The sequence below is a fragment of the Eptesicus fuscus genome, chromosome 5 (assembly GCF_027574615.1).
Source record: "Eptesicus fuscus isolate TK198812 chromosome 5, DD_ASM_mEF_20220401, whole genome shotgun sequence".
In the NCBI taxonomy this organism is placed as follows: Eukaryota; Metazoa; Chordata; class Mammalia; order Chiroptera; family Vespertilionidae; genus Eptesicus; species Eptesicus fuscus.
The window spans coordinates 58,666,498-58,688,966 of NC_072477.1; the positions used below are offsets into that span (position 1 = coordinate 58,666,498).

Here is a 22,469-nt window from a genome sequence, read left to right on the forward strand (position 1 = left end):
CTGAAGGATGGCCTTCAATAGAGGACAACTATGGTGCCCTGGCAGGAAAGGAGGCAGGAGAAATACATACAATTTCATTTGCTTTCCAACCTCCAATCTCTTGTTGGTGCTTCTCATTTGTTGAAACCAACCAAAAATAGTTTTTCAGTCAACACTATCTCTGAAAATGTCCTTAAAAATAACATCCTTTAAAAAAAAAAATGAGGTAAAATAAATAGCCTTTTTTTTTAAAGTGGTCTTGCAGACATGACACATGAATATTCCCTAAGAATAAACAAAGCACAATTACAAGTTTATTGATTTTAGCAAAATAAAATCACAAAAGTGGCTTCTTAAAAACTAATGAGTAATTTTTCTTGTTTCCTTGTCTCCAGAGCATTTGGCATTCTTTATCAACTGGTACATAAAAGAGTAGAAAAATAGAAGATTGTCATATTGTCCTTTGTATTTCTCTTTTAATATATCAGTATGGTAGTCTACCAGAAAGTAGTAGATGGCTTCAATTGTGGAAAGGAAGGTATCTGGCTTTCCTTTTTGATGGCGCCAAAAGCAAGTTTTTCTTGTTTTCAACTCAACTTGTAACAACCCTGCCAAAAACAAGTAAGAAAAGTATAAATATATATACATTTTTATTCTCACCCAAGGATATGTTTATTGATCCTAGACAGAGAGGAAGAGAGGGACAGAGAGAGAAAGAGAAAGAGAAAGAGAAACATCGATCGGTTGCCTCACATATGCACAATGACTAGGGATTAAACCCTCAATCTAGGTATGTGTCCTGACCTGGAATTGAATCTGCAACCCTTTTGGTGTACAGGACAATATTTCAACTAACTGAACCACCCACCCAGGACTAAAAATTTCTTAACCACAGGATGTGATAAAATTAAATGATGATTTATCTTAATTAAGAATTTTTCTTTTGAAGAGCACAGATAAATCCTCTTGATCCCAATTTAAAATAAGATATTTTTTGCCCTAACCAGTTTGGTTCAGTGGATAGAGCAACAGCCCACAGACTAAGGGTTCCGGGTTCAATTCCAGTCAAGAGCACATATCCTGGTTGCAGGCTGGATCCCCAGCCCTGGTCCAGGATTGAGTGCAAGGCAACCAATCGATGTGTCTCTTTCACATCGATATTTCTCTCTGTCTCTCCCCCACCCTTCCACTTTCTCTAAAAATCAACGAAAAATATCCTTGGGTGAGGATTAACAAAAATAAAGAAATAAAATATTTTCTTAAATGCATTAAGGTATATAACAGAAGCAATATAAAACACAGATTGAAATCTTATACCTCTAAGTCTTGGACCCGGTAGCAATGGGTGAAAGTAGTTAATATTTAAGGGATTCATATATCTCTCTCTCTCTCTCTCTCTCTCTCTCTCTCTCTCTCTCTCTCTCTCTCTCTCTTAATCTTCATCCCAGGAGTGAGAGTATTTTTTTCCCATTGATTTTTAGAGAGAATGGGAGGAGGGAAAGGGGAGAGAAATATCGCCATGAGAAAGACACTTCGATTGGTTGCCTCCTGCTCGGGTCCCAACCCAGGCCTGGATTGAACCTGCAACTAAGGTATGTGCCTTTGACTGGGAATCGAACCCACAACCCTTTGGTCCTCAGGCTGACGCTCTAACCATTGAGAAAAACCAGCCACAGCAAGATTCATCTCTTTCTATCTGCTACCTACCACTGTCTTTTTTTTATTTAAACTTGTGACAGTACTAAATTCGCCAGTTTTCAGAAGGGTTTCATTTCCTTGATAAACTGACATTTAAAACATCATTCTGAAACTCACTAGGATGGAAATAGGCAGGTTAATGGTCTTTAATACTTCTAGAAGTATTGAAAATGTTCTAAGCAATTAGTACAATTAAAATCTTAACATAGGCGGTGGGGACCACTTTGTAAAGATATGATTGTCTAACCACTATGCTGTACACCTGAAACTAATACAAAATAATATTGAATGTAAGCTGTAATTGAAAACTAAAATTAAAAGAAAAAAATATTAACATAGGATTTTGACATCATCAATGTAATTTATAAAAAGAAACAAACTAAGAGCAGCTATTATAATGCTAGTTTTTATAATACATCTAATATGTTCTAAAATGTTAAATATAAAAACCAAGATTTAGTGACTATCACTACTAATCTATCCTGTTCTGAAGATTTCCTTGGAAATATATAGATGTATAGAACCTTTTAAACTACACTAAAATACACAGATATGGAATTACTTAGAAAATTTATATTTATTTTTAAGAGTTTGATATATACATTTAAAAAAATTTCTTGCCAGTATTTCTGGCAATCAATAACTTTAAGATAAATACACAAATTATTTTAGCAGTAAAACTTGAAAGCAGGTAACTATAGATGGCTTTTCCCTCTAAAATTATTGCCTGAATTTCTTCAACCAAAAAATGGGAATGAAAATCATATTGTGAGGACTAAATGAGGTAGTATATGACGAGCATTCATTAACACACTAAGTATAGTTCAGGAAATGTTTACAATGTGAACAAATCTGTCCAAATGAAGGGAGAGAGCTGGTAATTTTTAAAACAAATTACAGTATAATTTCCCATTTTAATCATTTGGACTCTCTCCCCAACAAAAAGAAAACCATCCTTCCCCCAAAATCCCCCCAAAGCTTCCCGTGGTGAATCTTCAAGAATGTATGTCAGTTCACGTGTAGGTTTACACTATATGATTAAATTAGACATTCAACCTTTAAATGTTTTATTTTGATAGTAGTAAAACACCCAGAGCTTTCCTCTGTAAAGTCTGGCAAAGTATGTTTTTACATTATTAAGGGGATTCTTAACCTCGGCACTCATAGTAAGATAACAGAAACATTATTTTTTTAATACATTACTTTTGAGGGTTTAAACTGAACTTTAGAGTTGTTCACATTAATCCCATGAAATGATAAAATGTTTTCAAGCCTAAAGGCAATGATTTATAACAAACATGGTTGTTTCTTGTGGAAGTAACTGAGCTTATCTGGAAAATGGTATTTCACAAATACAGAGATTGTAAATATGCACAGAGCCTGAGTTTCCCTGTGGTGAAATGTGGAGCCAGAATAGGACATGCAAAGAAGACTGACTCTAGAAATCTATTTATTTCATGATTCTGAAGGAATTGAGAAATACTTTTTAAAAATTTAATGTAGCACAGAATTAAAATGGATGATACTTTCGATGTGATGTGGGAAGGAAGAAAAATTATTCTGTACAAATCTGATTTTAAGCCTTAAGCACAAATGTGGACACTCTGAAAACAGATTTTGAATTGTACCTCAGAAATTCCTTATATAGTTTTTTTCAAGTGTTTTCACTTACGTTCTTTCATTGGATCCTTTCAATAACCATATAAAGAAAAATAGCTCAGAAAAATCTTCAAACTGGGGCGTAATTTGCTGTTGTAACCATCCAAGATAATGTGGCAGGCAGTATTCCAAAGAGCAGGGTTTTAGGGTTCCATTTCTCTATTAAACATCAGCAACAAGGTTCTTCCAGGTCATATGCTCCACAGTCTGTCTCTGTCTCTGTCTCTCTCTCTCTCTCTCTCTCTCTCTCTCTCTCTCTCTCTCTCTCTCTCTCTCTCTTTCACACACACACACACACACACACAATTTCTTTCTCTGTCTCTATCTCTCTGCCTATCTTTCTCACACATATACACATAGAACCGCAAAACAATCTTACTAACATTTATGTTGATCTCACAGGTATGAACCATATAAATTAAGCTAATTACCTTTACTAATGTCAGTCACTTTAGCTTGGTACTAATTAACACAAGTCAGACTCCGAAAAGTGTCACAAACCTTCTTTTCTTAATGATGTACACTTCTGACAACAGCCTGGGAGAAGCTCTCCCAGGTTGAAACTGTTTTGCCAACTGCCTAATACCAACTAGGTAGCTAGCTCTCTTGCCTTATAATCACACATGGTACACAAATAAAGCCATCAAAAAGCTGGAAATAAAACTAAAGCTTTTAGAAAAAATGAGAGAGCCTGAAGAACTGAGTAGGTGCAACGGAGCATGCGAGTTCATAAGAGCTCCTGTTCTTCATATTACTGGTTATTGTACTTGGGGAAATAAAGCAACTCTTTTAAACCATTATTATTAGGAACTAATCTTTTCATTGCAAGAGAAAAAGACATATAAAACAAGAAAGAAAATCACTGTAACATTAAAGCTGCATTGGAACCACCCATATAAACTCAATCTCAATCTCAATCTCTCTCAATTTCAATCAATCTCTCTCTCTCTCTCTCTCTCTCTCTCTCTCTCTCTCTCTCACACACACACACACACACACACACACACACACACACACACACACACACACACACTTATTTTTCTTGGCTCTGTCCTTTGAAGCAACATCCAAACAGTAATAAATTTACCATTATCTTGGTTTCTAATATCATTCCCCATTTAACAAAAAGCCACAGTTCCTTTGAATGACTGGTTATTGGTCTGGGGCAGGAGAAAAGTGCAAGTAAACTTTGAATGATTAATTCTAGGTCTGAGGAAGGAAAAAGTGCTGAACCAGAAAGACTAATGAGCCATGCCCCAAAAAACTTGAAGGGCTCCCACTGACAAAATCTGAGACAATTTGGGCATAAAAAATATATATATAATCATTATAGATTTTAACATAATGAATTAAAAAGACATGTATCAGACCACAGTGATTTCATAAATGGTACGAGAGAGGACAAAAGAAGAGGAGAAAAAGGAAGAGCTCTTCCTTACAAAAGAATGCCAGCTAACAAATATAGAAATAATAAAATTAAAATTTTATAATTTTGCAATTCTCAATATAATTACTGATTTAAAGAAGAGTCATCAGTGAATACGAAAACCTCTGAGTGAAAAGCAGTTGGTAAATAGACAGTCCATAGTCTCAAAGCATCACCTCACAGATTACTACTAATTTCAAAGAAGAAAATAAATCTTTAGAACAAAGAGATCTGGCAATCACCTTTAACTAAGAATTGAAAGTTATTACCAATAATGGAACAACTTATATCAAATGCCTCCTGTTTTGATGCAATAATAAGTAAACAACTTCACCTATATAAATAGGGTAATCATATAATTTATCAGTTAAAAAGCCTCATTTCTAAGAGTAAGAAGCAATGTTATTAGTAATTATATCAAAACAATAGTTATAAATTGGAATTGTCATGGGCAATCCTGGATTTATCCTTATCTGTAAGGATCCTTGCAAAAAAATTTAAACTGAATCTAATCATGATGAAACATTCAGACAACTGACCTGTCCTCTTCACACAATTCTAAGTCATGAAAAACAGAAACAGGGAACTGTTCTACATTAAAAGAGAATGAAGAGACATAACCAAATGGAATGTGAGTTTATGCACTTCATCATACATCAGAGGAAAAAAAGCTACAGAATATATTTTTGGGTCAACTAGGGAAATGTGAATTTGGACTGTATATTAGACATTACAGAAGTTTGTTAATTTTCTTAAAGTGATAATATTACGATCATACAATTATTCTTAAAAGATGTATACAGGTATTGAAAGGTAAAGTGTTGTAAAGCCTACATCGTTCTTTCAAAAGGTTTAACCAAATATATATATATTTAAGTATACAACACACATAACACAGAAAAGAGAAATAAAGCAAATGTGGTAAAAGATGTATGGGGAGTTAATGCAATTCTTCTAATGTATCTGGAGACATGAAGTTTTCTGAAATGAAAGTTGGGGGGAGGGAAGCAATACAAAAACATTTTTTTTTTCTTACCCTGAAGTCTTTCATCAGTGAATATTTTGTTTGTTTGGTTCCAGGTGCTATCTATAAATATAATTTTTTTCAGTGTTGTCTCTTTGCACTTGCTGTCATTCAAATCCTGTTCTTCAGTTTTCTTGCGTTTACTAGATGGCTTGTCAGGGTCATCATTTTTGTCTCTCACATTATTTTGAATCCTTTTTTGCAGATGAAAAGAAATATCTTTTATTGAGACAGACTTAGGTCCAGGAAAAATGAGTGCAACCTAAAGCAAAGAAACTTAAGTTAATAGTGTGTGATTATGATCAGAATGAATAAATTCTGACAAAACTTTAAGAGAAAAAAAATTGAATATCTAAGAAACAAGCATTAGCTTCTACTACATCCACTTTTTTAATACATACGGTAAAGTTTTTGACTCTTCCCAAGTAATTTATAATCATTATATACTCCCTAAAAGTTTTATTTCAAAATAAGTTATTCACCTGTGGATAGAAGCCTAGTTAATTGTACCTTGAAAGAGAAAAGTAAACTTTATAATATTCTGTAAAAGAACCACTGAAAAGGGCTCAATAATTAAATACCATTTTTACCTATATAATAGACAAAACAAATGATACATAGTCAATACTGGTAAGCAATTTGGCAACTTAAAGAGTCTTGAAATGTTCACACTCTTTCATCAAATAATTTCACTTATGGGCATTTAATAAAATAATCCTAAATACCCATATACCCATCACACCCATAATATTTATTAAAAATATATCTATTACAGTGAAAAATTAAAACTGAAAAATCTAACTTTCAAGGAAAAATTCTATAAATTATAGTACTTCTTTTCTTTTAGCATTTTACCGAGAGTTTATATAGTCCTGGAGCCTTCAATGTCTGAACGGCTGCTATCACAAAGCAGGCATCCAGTAAGTATTTGTGAAATGAATAGATGTTGGTAGAATTATGAGTATTTTATCCCCCATACTTTTCTGTATTTCCCAAATTTTCTTTAACAAGCATCATTTTTAATATTAAAAATAAGCATTATAAAAATAAAACAAAAAAATCTTGCATTTTTAAACTTCAAAGTTACATACAAATTGCTTAAACATCCACAATCCATGCCAATATTCCCCCTGTACTCAATTAGCAAAGTCTAAGGGTTTTAGATTTTCTTGGATTATAAGATATCACATCACTTTATTGAACATAGCAATGTGTTCTATTTAATTAACATAAATTATACCTAGCTGACCAGAGAAGGAAACGTAAATATATTCCTAGATCCAAAATTCAGGTGTTATTTACAAACACAATTTTCTATATAAACTCAATAAAAAACCTATTTATGGAAAAGGAAAAACCAAATTCTTTCTAGAACAACTGAGTGTATGTATTAATTTTTAATTTTGTTTCTGATTAACACCACCAATTAATGATCCCCAATATACCTAAAAGGGGTTACAAGTTTCTTTAAAAAGTACCCAATGCCTACCTCTTTTTGAGATCTATTACGAAATTACTTTTCAACAAATATCTCAGTAATATCTCACCTATGTGAAATTCCAACTATGTGAGAACCAATTAAGAATCTAGAAATGAGCAAGGAAGGCCTCTGAGCTGACAAAAGAAATGTTACAAAAGCCACATACTAACGCTCTAAATTTAGGGAGAATTCCTGAACATTTTTTTCAGCCAGTCTTTCTTTTCTTCTTTTGGAGAAATTCCAATAATGTTTGTAATCTGGTTTATCAGTTCGCATCAAATTAGACCACCTATGTGTCGTATGGGCAGGACAATGAAGTGGGGAGAAAGTAAAAGCAGGCATAATAATATTGGCAAAGTGTAAAAACTTAAAGAAATAATTCAGAAAAAATGATAAAAAGTGGAAAAACTCAAAAAAGCCTAACAAATCTAGGATCTTCTGATCTTTTCAGACACCAATGAAGTAAAGGGTATGTTGTTTAGGGCTAGATATAAGGATAACCCTAGATCATTAAGAAAAGTATTAAATTGTGTTCAAGTAAGTTCAGAAAGACATTGGAATTTAAAGTTCATTTTTAGATTCAATGTGAACAGTTATAAGAAATAAGCTACCTACTTCATGGTCCTCTTCTTCATATTCTGGAATACAAGGGTACGTGTAAATATTTACAAATTCAGGTGCTAAGAGTTTCGCGTGTATAGCAGTACTTTTGCCATCTGTTTCATTTGGATGTTTAATGATGTCAATCTTCAGTGGAAGCTAAAATTAAAGGAAAAAAAAGATAAGTGAACAAACCAAATATTAAAATTCTAATTAGTATGTTAATAAAAGGGGTCTTTAAAGCTTAAACAGCAAACTCACACTACATCTCTATAAATATACTTATGGTTTGAAAGTCATACATTTCTACACCAGGATATTAAGAACAATAGAGTCATAAAGCAAATCCAAATTTCTTCCTCGATGTTGTTAATCATATGATAGAACAACTATTTTAACTCATTTAACAGAGAATCTGCTCTTAAAACAAAGCTCCAATGTCATTTTTCATTTATGTTACAAAACCATTGAGTCCAATCACTTGTATTTCAGCATGTGTGCCAATATTTTTTAGAATTCCTATAAGCTTCAGTTTTGTTCATTTTGTGACACATAAAAGGAAATAAAAGTTTGGGCAAAGTTTCATACCTAAAGTTCAAGTTAAAATGGTGTTCCTTATACATCCTTTGATATCATATATCCAATTATCCTTAGTTGTGAACATCATCATTCTCAGAAGTGTCTTTTAACAGCACAAATGAAATAATTTTCAACTGAAAAAAACAGTACAAAATGGACCTAGGAGGTGCATTCTATGGGTAAAGAATAACTCTCTCAAAATGATTTGGCCTATTTCTCTTAAAGTTTAATTATTTATTATAGATTATGCCCTTTCTCTATGCAAAAGTAATATTATCTTGCATTTTTTTAGTTATATTTTTCTATTACTTCACTGACGTGGTTTGGTTTTCCGCATAATGCTTGTGCAAGTCCTGCACTCAGCCATGATTATGAAAATGAAAGCCTAGTCATATCTCTCCCACTATACATAAGAACCCTCTCTGAGATGGACTTTGCACTGCAGGTTTCAAAGGACTTATTTGTTATGATAAGCACTCTTCCAGCTCCTGTCCTACACTAAACAGGCAGGGCTCTGGTGTTTACCCTGAGCACACAGCTATTTTACCCTGGAGTACAAAACAATTTTTTTAAAACAGCTTTATTAAAGAGAAGAAACTGATACAATAAACTACACATACTTATAGTGTACAATCTAATGAGTTTTAACATGTTACACCCTTGAACTCATCACTACAATCAAGATGATGAACATACCCATCACCCCCAAAGTCTTCTTGTGCCTTCCACTGTCCCTAATCTCCATCAACTACCACCCACAGTCCTTAGGCAACCACTGATGTGCTATTACTATAGATAAGTTTGTTTTTCTTGATTTCTATAAAAATGAAATTATACAGTATGTACGCTCTTCATCTAACTTTCTTCACAAAAATAATTATTCTGAGATTTATCCATGCTGCTGTGTGTATCATTAATTCCAGAACTATTTTTTTAAGGAGTAGTTGGTACATGCTACTAAATGATCTCAATGGCACATGTTGTATCTTTCCAGTCTAGAGGCCCAGTGCACGATTTTGTGCATGGGCAGGGTCTAGGCCTGGACAGCGATCAGGGCCATCGGGGCCATCTTGCCCAGTTCCGATCGGGGCCGGGCTGATTGGGGTCTGCCAGCCGGGGGGGAGAGACAGGGAGGGACCGTGGGTGGTTGGCCGGGCAAGCTGGGAGGAGGGATCGCGGGAGGTTGGCTGGCCATGGGGAGGGAGCGGGGGAGGTTGGCCAGCCACAAGAGGTTGGCTGTGGGAGTGCACTGACCAAGAGGGGGCAGCTCCTGCATTGAGCATCTGCCCCCTGGTGGTCAGTGTACACCATAGCAACTGGTTGACAAGTCATTCCAGTTATTCAGTCATAATGGTCACTTAGGCTTTTATATCCTATCTAATAAGAGTAATATGCAAACTGACCGTACCTCTGCTATACCCATCAGCCACGCCCACCAGCCAATCAGGAGCGAATATGCAAATAAACCCAGCCAAGATGGCTGCGGCCACAGAGAGCAGGAGGGAGGCTTGGGTTTCCCTGGCAATGGAGGAAGTGAAGCTTTCCGCCTGCCCTTGTCGGCCCAGGCCTCTACTCAATGCTACAAAGTTTCAATGATAGAAGATAAGTAAATCCCAACAGAAATGACTGCCACCACGGAGCGAGCAGAAGGCTTGGCTCCACTCCAGGCTACAAAGTTTCAATTGTAGAAGGTAAATAAATCCCAGATACCAGGCCCTCCACTTGGGTCACCAGGGGGCGTGGCTGGCCTGCAAACCACCACAGGCTCCTCCCCCAGGTCACCCCACACCCCAAGGGAACCCCCCACCCTGATCCAGGACACCCTTCAGGGCAAACCAGCTGGCCCACACCTGTGCACCAGGCCTCTATCCTATCTAATAAAAGAGTAATATGCAGATTGATCATCACTGCAACACACAAGATGGCTGCTCTCATGTGGTAAAAGATCCTGCCCCCATGTGGACACAAGATGGCCACCACAAGATGGCCAGCAGGGGAGGGCAGTTGGGAGGGACCAGGCCTGCAGGGAAGGGGAGTTGGGGGGACCCAGGCCTGCAGGGGAGAGCAGTTGGGTGGGATCAGGCCGGCAGAGGAGGGAAGTTGGGGGTGACCGGGCCTACAGGGAAGGGGAGTTGGGGGGACCCAGGCCTGCAGGGGAGAGCAGTTGGGGGGACCAGGCCTGTAGGGGAGGGCAGTTAGGGGTGACCAGGCCTGCAGGGAGGGCAGTTAGGGGCAAACAGGCTGTCAGGGGAGCAATTAGGCATCAATAAGGCTGTCAGGGGAGTGGTTAGGGGGTGATCAGGCTGGCAGGCAGAAGCAGTTAGGGGCAATCAGGAAGGCAGGCAGGCAGGCAGGCATGCGAGCAGTTGGGAGCCAGAAGTCCTGGATTGTGAGAGGGATGTCCGACTGCCCGTTTAGGCCCGATCCTAGGATTGGGCCTAAACGGGCAGTCAGACATCCCTCAAGGGGTCCTAGATTGGAGAAGGTGCAGGCTGGGCTGAGGGACACTCCCCCACCCACGTGCACGAATTCTGTGCACCAGGCCTCTAGATGATTACGTGAAAGAAGACCGACAGTGTATGCCCCAGAAGGGCCATAAATGTTTCCCAAATAGTTTGCAATTTATAGTATCAAACCCAATTTCTTCTACTATCTCCATTTAGGCCTAGTGATTAGTTATAAGTTAGGGCCAATTGCTTCAAATCATCAGAGCAATTTCTAGCTATAGAAAATTTACCATTTAAGTAGATAGTTCACAAATGATTTTATATCAGTCTACCTCTGGCTGAACTCTACATCAGACGTCCCTCATGACGCTCAGTTGCAGGTGAACTATATTCCCTTTCCCCAGGGTCTGTCAGTATCAGGTCAGCATTACCTTTGCCCAGGGAAGGTAGGAAGAGGAAAGAAGAAAACAAAAGCAGATCATGGCAAAGTATTTTAGTACTAATAAAATCAATTTTCTTTTATGGCTGATGAATAGAGCTGAAAATTCCAAAGGTGATCAACATTTTTGTCCAGCCATCTTTGAAAAATATCATTTGTATCAAGGACACAGGACTGAGTGTTAGTAATGTTTTTTTACAAACTATGTACCTAGCCTATTATAGACTACAATCTACAAGTACAAGAAAATTATGCAAAATTTGTGCTCAAGAAGTATTCCTGGGGCCTAGTCCAGGTATCTGTAGTTCTCTGGGAGTTAAGCCTGAAATTTCTGATTCTATGCAAAGCAGACACAGATCATATCATAGAAATATATATTTGTGTTGTAGTTCACATATCTTAAAGGAATATACTTCTTAAATAATGACAGGGTAACACTTGAATAGTTGACCAGAGGCAATTCAAATACAGATGTTCCATTTTCAAACATGTAAAGAACACCAATCTGTTCTCTAACACCTATGTATCCTATGAGAGATTTTTACCACAAACTTTTCTGCCCAAATTTATCAAAATGCCATTAGCAGAAAGCCCTAACCAAGCCTTTCCCCACATGATTATCAACTTTCCCAAAGAGAGCCTTTTAAAGTCTAGGACTCTAATAAAAATGAGGCTTTCTTTTACCTTAGGATATTCTCCTCTTCTTAAAAAAAAATACCCAGAGCATCTTTTAATTTTTTCATGCATTTCTCATGGCACTAAAAAAATCATATTCCACATAAAAAGACAGGAATTTACGAATTTACTTCCAAACTAAAATTTAATGCCTGGGAGGTAGTTACTATTATGTAATCATCTTCCCTTCCCAAGCAGGCTATCTAAAAGCAAATGCTAAACCATTTGTAAAAATAAAAATAAAGTAGAAATTAGAAAGAAAAACTTAGTTATTATTAATATATATTATTAATTCATCAAATTTTATAAATGGCCTTTAAAATATAGACACTTTCAGAAACTGCATAGTTCAGTAGGCCATTTAGAGTTTATCAAACAGTTGGCATAGTCATTTCTATTAAATAGTGTACATTAGGCAATTGATTTGGGAAATAATCCTCTATTATTAAATTTCTATGAAAATGGTAGCCCTGTCAATATATCATTGAATTTTATTATTCTGATCTTCAATCCCTTTTGACCATAATAAAAGTTTTATATTAAAACTTTTCATAAAATACTTTCTTTATGTGGTGATGACATACATAGATGATAGAATAATTCTGTATACACTTCAAATGTAATGCTTTGAAATGTAACATTCTTATAAGATAATGGGAAACTTAAAATTAATTATTGTCCTCAAGTTCTCAGTTTTTCTGAAATAACTATAAAGCTGACTGCTTACTTATTCTCAACCAGTAAGCTTTCCAATAGCCTATAAGTATGATTTTAGACCCCTGAGAAGACTGTAGACTTGACAAGATAATATATAGGCTAAACTGAAATTCAAGTAACAAAATATGAGTGTTAAAGTATTCTTACTTCAAATTTAATGAACCTTAAGATCACCATATTAAATGTTTTTAAGTGTAATTATAACTTATTTTCTTACTGGCCAGTTCCAATGAGCTCATGTGTAATTTAGTCTCACTAATCTTAATAGGGAGGAGTCAAATTTTATACATTATATGATTTACTCCTAGATGCTCACTGTTAGACATATTAATGTACACCTATCCTGTATAATAAAAGGCTAATATGCAAATAGACTGAATGGCGGAATAACCTAACTGGTCGCTATGAGGTGCGCTGACCACCAGGGGGCGTGCACGGAACATGGCGGGCGTCGGCAGCGGTGGAATGGTGGAGCAGGTGAGCAGGGGCGCCAGACCAAGGCTGGGTGCCGGTCACTGTCATCAGGGTGAGCCTCTGGTGGTTACTGAAAATTCTTTGCTCCCACATGCCACAGTCCCACCAGGCGCTTGCACCTGCTGCCAGCGCCGGCCCCGCTCGCACCTGCTGTTAGTGCTAGAGCCGCTGCTTGCATCCACTGCCAGCACCTGGTGCCGAGCAATCGGGGCCAGCACCGAGCACCGGCAGCAGGTGCGAGTGGCTGCTGCCGGCCCCGATCGCCTCTGAGGGCTTCTCCACCTCCCCCTGCTCCTGAGGGGTGATTGGGGCAGCTGTCGCCGCTCGCACCCGCTGACGGTGCCAGCCCCGCTCACACCCTCTGCTAGCGCTGGCCCCAATTGCTCTGCGCCGTCAGCGGGTGTGAGTGGAGCAGTGCCATCAGCACGTGGGAGCAGCAATGGCAGGAGGGGCTGCAGAGGATGGGCTGAGACCCACCCCTGTGCCCACTGCAGCCTCGTAGCCCACAGTTCCTTTCAAGGTGCATAAATTCATGCACTGAGCCCCTAGTCTATAACAAAAGGGTAATATGCTAATTAGACCGGATGTCTTTCTGGACGAAGCCAAGGCCGGAGCGAAGCCCGGGTTCTGGGTGCCTGCCAGTGGCTGGAGAGAAGCAGCCTGGGTCCTGGGTGCCTGCTGGAAGCCAGAGGGAAGCCTGGGTTCCGGGTGCCGGAGAGAAGCTGGTGCCAGCAGCCGGGAGAAAGAAGGCCTACTCCTGCACGAACTTTTGTGTATCAGGCCTCTAATCCTATATAATAAAGAGCTAATATGCTCTTCACGGGACGGCGGAATGACCTTCTGGAATGACCAGTGGGTGGGTGGTGGGGCTGCAAGGGCCTACCTTGAACAAACTTCGTGCCTTGGGCCTCTAGTGTATATGTGTGTGTGTGTGTGTGTATATATATGTATATTCATATATATATATATATGTATATACATATATATATACACACACACACACACACATATACATATATACATACATATATGTGTGTGTGTGTGTGTGTGTATACACATACGCATGCCTAACCGTTCAATCGTTCGACTGTCTGACCATCTGACTAGTAGCTATGACGCACAATGACCGCCAAGGAGCAGACGCTCAACGCAGGAGCTGCTGAGCTGCGGTGATTTGGCAGCTGCAGTTCTTAGATGCACCTGGAACCAGAGAGGAGGGAGCCAGATTCCGGGGTGTGTCACCCGAGAACCACCCTCTCGCAATCCGGGACCCCTTGGGGGATGTCGGAGAGCCAGTTTCGGTCCAATCCCCACAGGCCAGGCCAAGGGACCCCACTGGTACACTGGGCCTCTAGTGTAATAATAAATTCTTTGATTACGTAGACATGATGGTCTACAGATTTTTGTACTTCATATGATAGTAGTCTTGGAAAGCAACAAAAGTATAAGCTAAGCAATCAATTCACATATATTTTTAAAATCTGGCTTTAAATTACTACAAATTATAACATAGCCCAATGAGTAGGTCTTAGTCTTTTCAATTTTAGTTTCATTTCGTTTTAGTCACTGACAGGTGCTCCATATTCATGTATAAGATGGAGCTAACCCCATTCTACAGAAGCCTAAACAAAAGGAACCCTACCTAGTCCTTTGGTATATGTTTTCTCAGAGCAGTCCAAGGACCTGAGGCAGTTTTTGAAGCTCCTTCAGGCAGTCTATAAACTTGTCTCTTGTAGTATTCATGTTTATACCACATATTTTTCTATGTTGTAAATGAATTATAATCATTAATTTAAAAAACAATTGATTTCATTAAAAATAACACCATCTCAGACCTTAGTGTTTTGGCCACCTGGATCTGTTTTTCCACAGACAAGAAAAACAAATAGGTTTTGAGTCTATAGGATTAAATTGCTATTTATATAATTCATTTTCCTAATGATGCTATTTATCAAGTATATCAATTACATTAGAACAGGAAAATATGAGATGTCTTTTTAAAATCTATATTCCTACTTTCAAAAATTAAATTTCTTACCAACCTTCACAAGTGGCATCTGCTCCACAGGTACATTTTCAACTGGGACATAACATGTATAGCAGTAGAACATTCTTGAACCACCACATTTAAGACATTTTGATCTTCCATTTTGCTGAGCTTTTTGAAGAACTTCTTGCGATGCTAAGCGTAAGTTTTGAAGAGGATCTTCCGCAGCTATGGAAGTAGTTTGTGGTTGTTGTATTTCCACAAATCTTGAATTATTTTCTTCCCTTTCTTTAAGAAATATAGGTGGGCTGAGAGACATTTTTCATTCAAACTGAAGTTTAACATCTATTTCTAAAACACATTATCATAGGTGCACTGAAAAAAAAATAGTGGGGGGAGGGGCAAAATAAAAACAAAACATTTTACTCACTGTCTCCACAAATAAAATTACTCAATTTAATTCACAACTGTGTGCTGTTTTTAGTATTAACAAAAGTTAACAAGTTTTTAAATCACTAAATTAGCATACTTTTGAATTAAATTTATTAGAAATACAAAATTAAAATGCAATAAACTCAAAACCATAAATTATCCTTTGGAGCGACCCTCCCATAAAAACAGAAAGGTGCTCTCTTAGAAAAATTATTTCAAATATAAAGTTTAGGTACCAACAATCTATTTTTCAGTGACTCTCTTTGTTCCCAAAACAGTAATTTTGTCTTATATTAGAAATGCAATGGCTTAATGTATCAGCCAGGAATGTATTCAAACTGATAGGCTCTTTGAATTGATTATTATATCACATCTAATCTCAACCAGAACTAATAAAAATACAAGGTTCCAATATAATCAACAAAATTTAGTTGGTTATGTTCTAAAAGATACATTCCTCTCCAACTTAAATTAAAACACATAAAAAATAAAACTAAAGCCCTGGCTGGTGTGGCTAGAGTGTCTCACTGAAGGGTCCTGTGTTCAATTACTAGTCAAGGGCAAGTACCTGGGTTTCAGTTTAGTCTCAGCCCTGATGTGTGGGAGGCAACCAATTAATGCATCTCTCTCACAACTGAAGTTTCTCTCTCTCCCCTCCCCCCACTCTCTAAAAATCAATGGAAAAAATATCCTCAGGTAAGGATTAACAATAACAACAACAACAACAAAATATATAAATGTATACATATATATCAAACACCTATTAAAATATGAGTTGCATCTACTTTCAATTATTTATAAAATATCCCAAAAGATAAAATATATACCCTGAAAAATAAAGTGCAATCTTATAAATTTAAATTTTTATACAGTAACATTACTATGCACCCATTCTAAGAATTCCTACTGATTTTTTTTTTTTTACACAATTCAGATTATTAGTTCTAGAGGTAAAAGAGGAAAATAACTTTTCCACTTAAATATTTCCTTCAAAGAACGATGATGGCTGCCAAAACTGTATTCAAATACTCTGTAAGCACAATATCTTTTGGTAGAAAGAGACGTGACCTTTTGATTTGATATACATTCCAAAACTATAAAATGATTCTCCTATTATAAATCGTAAGGCATTGTGGTGTTTAACTATGAGGCTCCAGGCATTCTGACAGGCAAAGTACTGATTGCAACAGGAAACTTTCTGTGGTCTCCCAAATAAAATATGAACAAAAAGTCCAGTGGAACATAATATACAAGATAATTTACTAACAAGAAGTTTAGTGATACTAATTTAATTACTCATCAGGAGTTTATCTATCTATAATAATAAAAGCGTATGCTAATTAGACTGGACGGCCAAACGACCCTCCGGACAACCTTCCGGACGAAGCTGGGGCTGCGAGGGCTGAGCCCCTTGCACGAATTTTGTGCATCGGGCCTCTAGTCCTATAAAGATGTAATATGCAAATGGTCGTTACGCCATGAAGCGTAATGACCGACCATGTAACGACCGGATCACGGATCAGCAGGAGGGTGGGCCAGCGAGCTACAAGCAGGCGGTGGAGAGCTATAGGAGGGAGCAGGGCAGAAAGTTATGAGGGAGAGGGCGGGGGGGGGGGGGCGGAGGGAGCTACAGGAGGGCAGCAGCGAGCTACTGGCTACAAGCAGGCAGTGGAGAGCTACAGGAGGGGGCAGGGCAGCAAGCTATGACGGGGGAGCAGGGGGGGCAGAGGGAGCTACAGGAGGGTGGCAGAGAGCTACTGGCTACAAGCAGGCAGCAGAGAGCTATAGGAGCGGGCAGGGCAGTAAGCTATGAGAGGGGGAAAGGGGGAGCTACTGGAGGGCGGCATTGAGCTACTGGCGAGCTACTGGCACACAGATTCGTACGCAGGGTTACTAGTCCTATCTAATAAAGAGGGAATATGCAAATTGACCCTCGTGCCGTCACAAAGATGGCGGCGCCCAGTCCCCTCAGCCCCGCTGGAGTCCCCCAGTCCTTTCAGCCCCACCATTCAGAGCCGACAGTGGCGGCGAAGCCCCCAGGCCCGGCAGACAAGAGAGTGGATAGCGGGGCATGATGGCTTCATTCACACAGCGGCAGCGAAGCAGCCAGGCCCTGTAGAGAGCAGAGCACCAGGGGAAGTGGGCCTAAGCCATCAGTAGGACATCCCCTGATGGCTCCTGGATTGGAGAGGGTGCAGGTCGGGCTGAGGGACCTCCCCCCGTGCACGAATTTCATGCACCGGGCCTCTAGTATACATATAAAAGCCTAAGCAACTGTTACAACCGAATGACTGGAACGACCAGTCAACCAGTTGCTATGATGCGCACTGACCACCTTGGCTTCCACAGCCAAGCTCCTGTGGTCCCTCACCCCAGCCAGCCAACCTCCCACGGCCATGCCCACCCCCACCCCCCCAGCAGGCCAACCTCCATGGCCCCTCCCCATTGCCCAGCCTCCCACAGCCCCTCCCCCCCCCGGCCAACCTCCCACGGCCCCCACCTAGCCGGCCAACCTCCCACGGTCCCTCCCCTTGGCAAGCTAACTTCCCGCGGTCCCTCCTCCTGGCCAGCTGGCCCCGGATAGGCCTCAATCGCCGGCCAGGCCAAGGGACCCCTCCCATGCACAAATTCATGCACCGGGCCTCTAGTAGATTATAAATCCCAGGAAGCTGGAGACCCAAAGAAGAAATGCAAAGGAAAACAATGATGTTCATTAAAGGAAAGTAAAATATACTTGCAAAATTTACCCAAGGGGAAAATAAAAATACTGTATAATAAACATTTTTGATGTGTACTGATCAGGTATAGATTTACATTTTCGATTTTTCAGAAAAAGTGCTATTTCAGAATGATAGTCCAATCACTTTTTCCTGTCTCACAAATGGAAAACATTATCTACTTCTGACCCCCACACCAAATCACCTACTCCAAAATGGCTTCTATATTTGTGAATATGCCCTCAATGCCTAGAACAGTGCAGGATATTAAGCTGCCACCTTTTCTTGAGCCTCAGATCCTTTTAAGATCACTGGAGAGTCTTACTAGTATACCTTATTGTAGCAAATGCATTTTACAGACACAATGTCTTTCTCACAATTTCACGTGATATGCAGATCAGTAGAATTCATCTACAGATACATGTAAAGAAATCCTAAGATCAAAAACTCATTCTAAGGACAGGAGACAGCCTTAAAAGTCTAAATTTGGGTTTGTTCTGGTGTAGCCTGAAGTCCTTACAGAGAAACATTTTTAGGCTGTAACAATCTTGAGTTACTTCAATCACAGGACTCGTCCTAAAACAATCAAACAAAATGGACTGGACTAATTCATTTCCCTGGGTATTCAATGGAAAACTACTGGTGCATTTTTCTAGGGCTCTCAAAATGCACTCCTCCTGAGATGCCTCAGAAACATCCCCTACACTTGGGCTTCCATCCATATAACTAAATAGATATTAGTGGAACCTTATATAAATATTGTTCCCCTACAGAAATCAGATGTAAATACCTGTGAGACAGTGAAAGGGGCATGTTTATGACTCCCTCCCCTGACTCACCTACATACTCTCACTTATGGTCTATGTGGCCACAAAGAGGCCAGAAGTAGTAGGTCATGGGCAGCTACCTCCAAAGGTCTCTGAAACCATATGACCAGGGCATCTGCTCTGACCTAGCCAACAGCCTGCCTCAAATGTGTACAAATTATGTGTTGCAAACGTGATGATTCAAAACCTTCAAAACACATACTTGTTAACACCAATTATATACATGGGAGTTATTTAGAAAACATAAAAGACACTTTATATATGTTTGCTGATACAGTTCCTAGGGCAAGGGAAACAAAAGAGAAAATAAACAAGTGGGACTACATCAAAATAAAAAGCTCTGCACAGCAAAAGAATGCATCTATAAAAGAAAAAGGGAGCCCACTATATGGGAGAACATATTTAGCAATAATACATCTGATAAAGGGTACTGTCCAAAATATATAAGGAACTCATACAATTTAACAAAAGGAAGACAAATAATCCAAGTAAAAAAATGGGCAAAGGACTTCTCCAAAGTGGACCTACAGATGGCGAAGACACATATGAAAAATTGCTCAAAGTTACTAATCATCAGAGAAATGCAATTAAATGACAATGAGATATCACCTCAAACCTGTCAGAATGGCTACCATCAACAAATTAACAATTGACAAGTGCTGGCCAGGATGTGGAGAAAAGGGAACACTAGTACACTGCTGGTCAGAATGCAGACTAGTGCAGCCACTATGGGAAAGAGTATGGAGTTTCCTCAAAAAATAAATATGGAACTGCCATTTGACCCAATGATTCCACTTCTAGGAATCCTACCTAATAATAGACAAATATGCAAATTGACCGTACCTTCGCTATGCCCGCGACTGGCCAGGAGGCACGGGGGGGCGGGACTCGGGGTGGCCGGGGTGGCCGACTGGGCCGGCGGGACGCTGAGCTCACGTCGCCAGCAGCGGCTCGAGCTCAGCGTCTGCACCATGGCTGTGCTGCGGCACAGAAGGGGCCTCTGGGGCAGCGAGCTCATGTCCCACCACGGACCATCAAAAGTGGGGGAGCTGGGTGCCTGTCCGCTGGTGCACCAGGCCTTTGAGAAGCCTCCGCCGAGCCAGAGGCTTCTGAAAGGCCTGGTGCCTGAGTGGACAAGCACCCAGCTCCCCTGTGATCGAAAGCGAAAGCGTGTAGGGGACCCTACACGTGCATGATTCAATCATGCACTGGGCCTCTAGTATATCCTTAAGAAACCTGAATGACCAATCAGAAAGAATATATGCACCCCTATGTTCATAGCAGTGCAATTTACGATAGCTAAGATCTGGAAACAGCCCAAGTGCCCATCAGTAGATGAGTGGGTAAAAAAGCTGTGGTACCTTTACACCATGGAATATTATGCAGCAGTAAAAAAGGACCTCTTACCCTTTGAGACAGCATGGATGCACCTGGAGAGTATTATGCTAAGTGAAATATGCCAGTCAGAAAAAGATAAGTATCACATGATCTCACTTATATGTGGAATCTAAAGAACAAAATAAACTGATGAACAAAATAGATCCAGAGAAATAGAAGCATGGAACAGACTGTTGAATCTCAGAGGGAAGGCGGGGGGTGAGTGGGTAGGTGGGAAGAGATTAACCAAAGAACGTGTATGCATATATGCATCACCTATGGTCATAGACAATAGTGTGGTGAAGGCCTGGGGTGGGGCACAGGTGCAGGCTAGAAGGGATCAATGGGGAAAATTTCAACAATCAAGATTTAAAAAAAATAAGTGAGGAGAAAAAAAAACACAACTTTATTCCTAAGAAACTAACTGGTACATCCATCATTCTGCAACTTAAATTGAAAACAAATCCTCCTTCTACACTATCCCCCCAAAAAACAAATTACTCACCAAGTTGCATCCATTCTACCTTGCACGTAATCCTCTACTTTTAGTCTCAAAATGTCAGGATTCTAGATAGTCTATGTCAATCTCTTACATCTCTACCTCTGTGCACTTATTGATTCCACATATTTAACATGGAAAAATGTACCTTAACTTGGAGTACACCTTTGAGTGAAGTTACGTGTCCTAGCAGATAGTCAACTCTTCAAGAGCAGAGCTCTTTACTCGTCTCACCTATCCCTGTGTCTAATGCAGCAGGAGTAAGTCAACAAATACTTAACTAAATCAAAACCATTCTAAAAAAAAAAAAAAAAAAAAAAGGAAAAAGCATACTGTATGCATCTTGCTACTGAAGTTCCTGACAAACTAATTTTATGGGCCAAATGCAGCCTGACATAAAAATGCAGCCTGGCAGACCTCTGTTTTGCAAAACAGTACTATGGAAAGGCTCCTAACTACAACCAAGTTGACTCACCTCCTAATGAGACAGGACAGAAGACTGTCCTGTATTATATTTTTTTTTATTAAACCCCCTTCAAATATTTCTTTCCGGGAATATTTTTAAGAACCTGGTCGCAGAGCATATACAGATCTCACATCCACTTTTTAAATTCCAAGGGATCACCTTTTTCATACAGGACCCATGGCCACTCCCAGACCACCCACCAAGCGGTAGGCAGAGGGTACACTGGGGTTCAGACAGAAGCAACCCTTAAATGCTGTGGTTTTAGTGGCGCTTTTATCCACTAACTCCACCTTAAGGCTTGACACCTTAAAGTGACAACATACTTCCTTACTTGTCCTGTATTTCCTCCAAATAATTAAGACATAAGTAACAGGCTCCTTTGCTCATTATGTAAGCATTATCTTAATACTTTCAATACTACAATGCATGACATACTATGTCTGTGCTAAGTTTCTCCTGCCGCAAACCACTGCAAACATTAAAAATACAAAACATAAGTAGGGTCCAGAGGAGACTAACTTTGCCAGGACAGACTTTCTTTGAGGCGGAAAGCACCGACAATAATTGTTAGCGAGGGGGGTGGCGGGAGGGAGAGGGGATTTTTTTTTTTTTTTTTTTTTTTTTTTTTGGAGAAAAATCTGGGAAGTCTTTTTCCCAAGGGGCCCGCAACAACCAAAAAAAATGCAAGCGCCGCGCAGGGACCCCCGGAACGACCTCGGTGAGGGCTCGGCCAACGGCGCGCCCACTCCCCGCGGCCGCACGGAGCCAGCCGGGGCACTGGCCCCCAGAGGGGCGCGCAGACCGGCCCGAGGGACCGGCGTGGGACTCAGACCTGCAAGCCCGCGGGTCCTCGCTCAGGTCCACGCGTCTTCCGCTCCCCCGGAGCCCGCGGCGAGCGCCCGCCGTGCTCGCGCACGCACGCGGCGGAGCGCTTTCCGGGCGACACCAGAGGGAGGAGCCCGGCCGT

At 39.8% G+C, this 22,469-nt stretch overlaps 1 protein-coding gene across 1 annotated transcript; it reads right to left on the bottom strand.

Moving 5' to 3' along the window:
- Nucleotides 1-260: 260 nt before the first annotated feature.
- DTWD1 (DTW domain containing 1) lies at nt 261-22,451 on the bottom strand. Its single transcript, XM_008143131.3, has 5 exons — nt 22,335-22,451; nt 15,240-15,559; nt 7,882-8,025; nt 5,799-6,048; nt 261-587 (listed from the first exon to the last, which is right to left on the bottom strand). Exons 2-5 carry the CDS (start codon nt 15,501-15,503, stop codon nt 340-342), a joined length of 906 nt encoding a protein of 301 aa, XP_008141353.2. The 5' UTR covers nt 15,504-15,559; nt 22,335-22,451; the 3' UTR covers nt 261-339.
- Between the last annotated feature and the right edge of the window lie 18 nt (nt 22,452-22,469).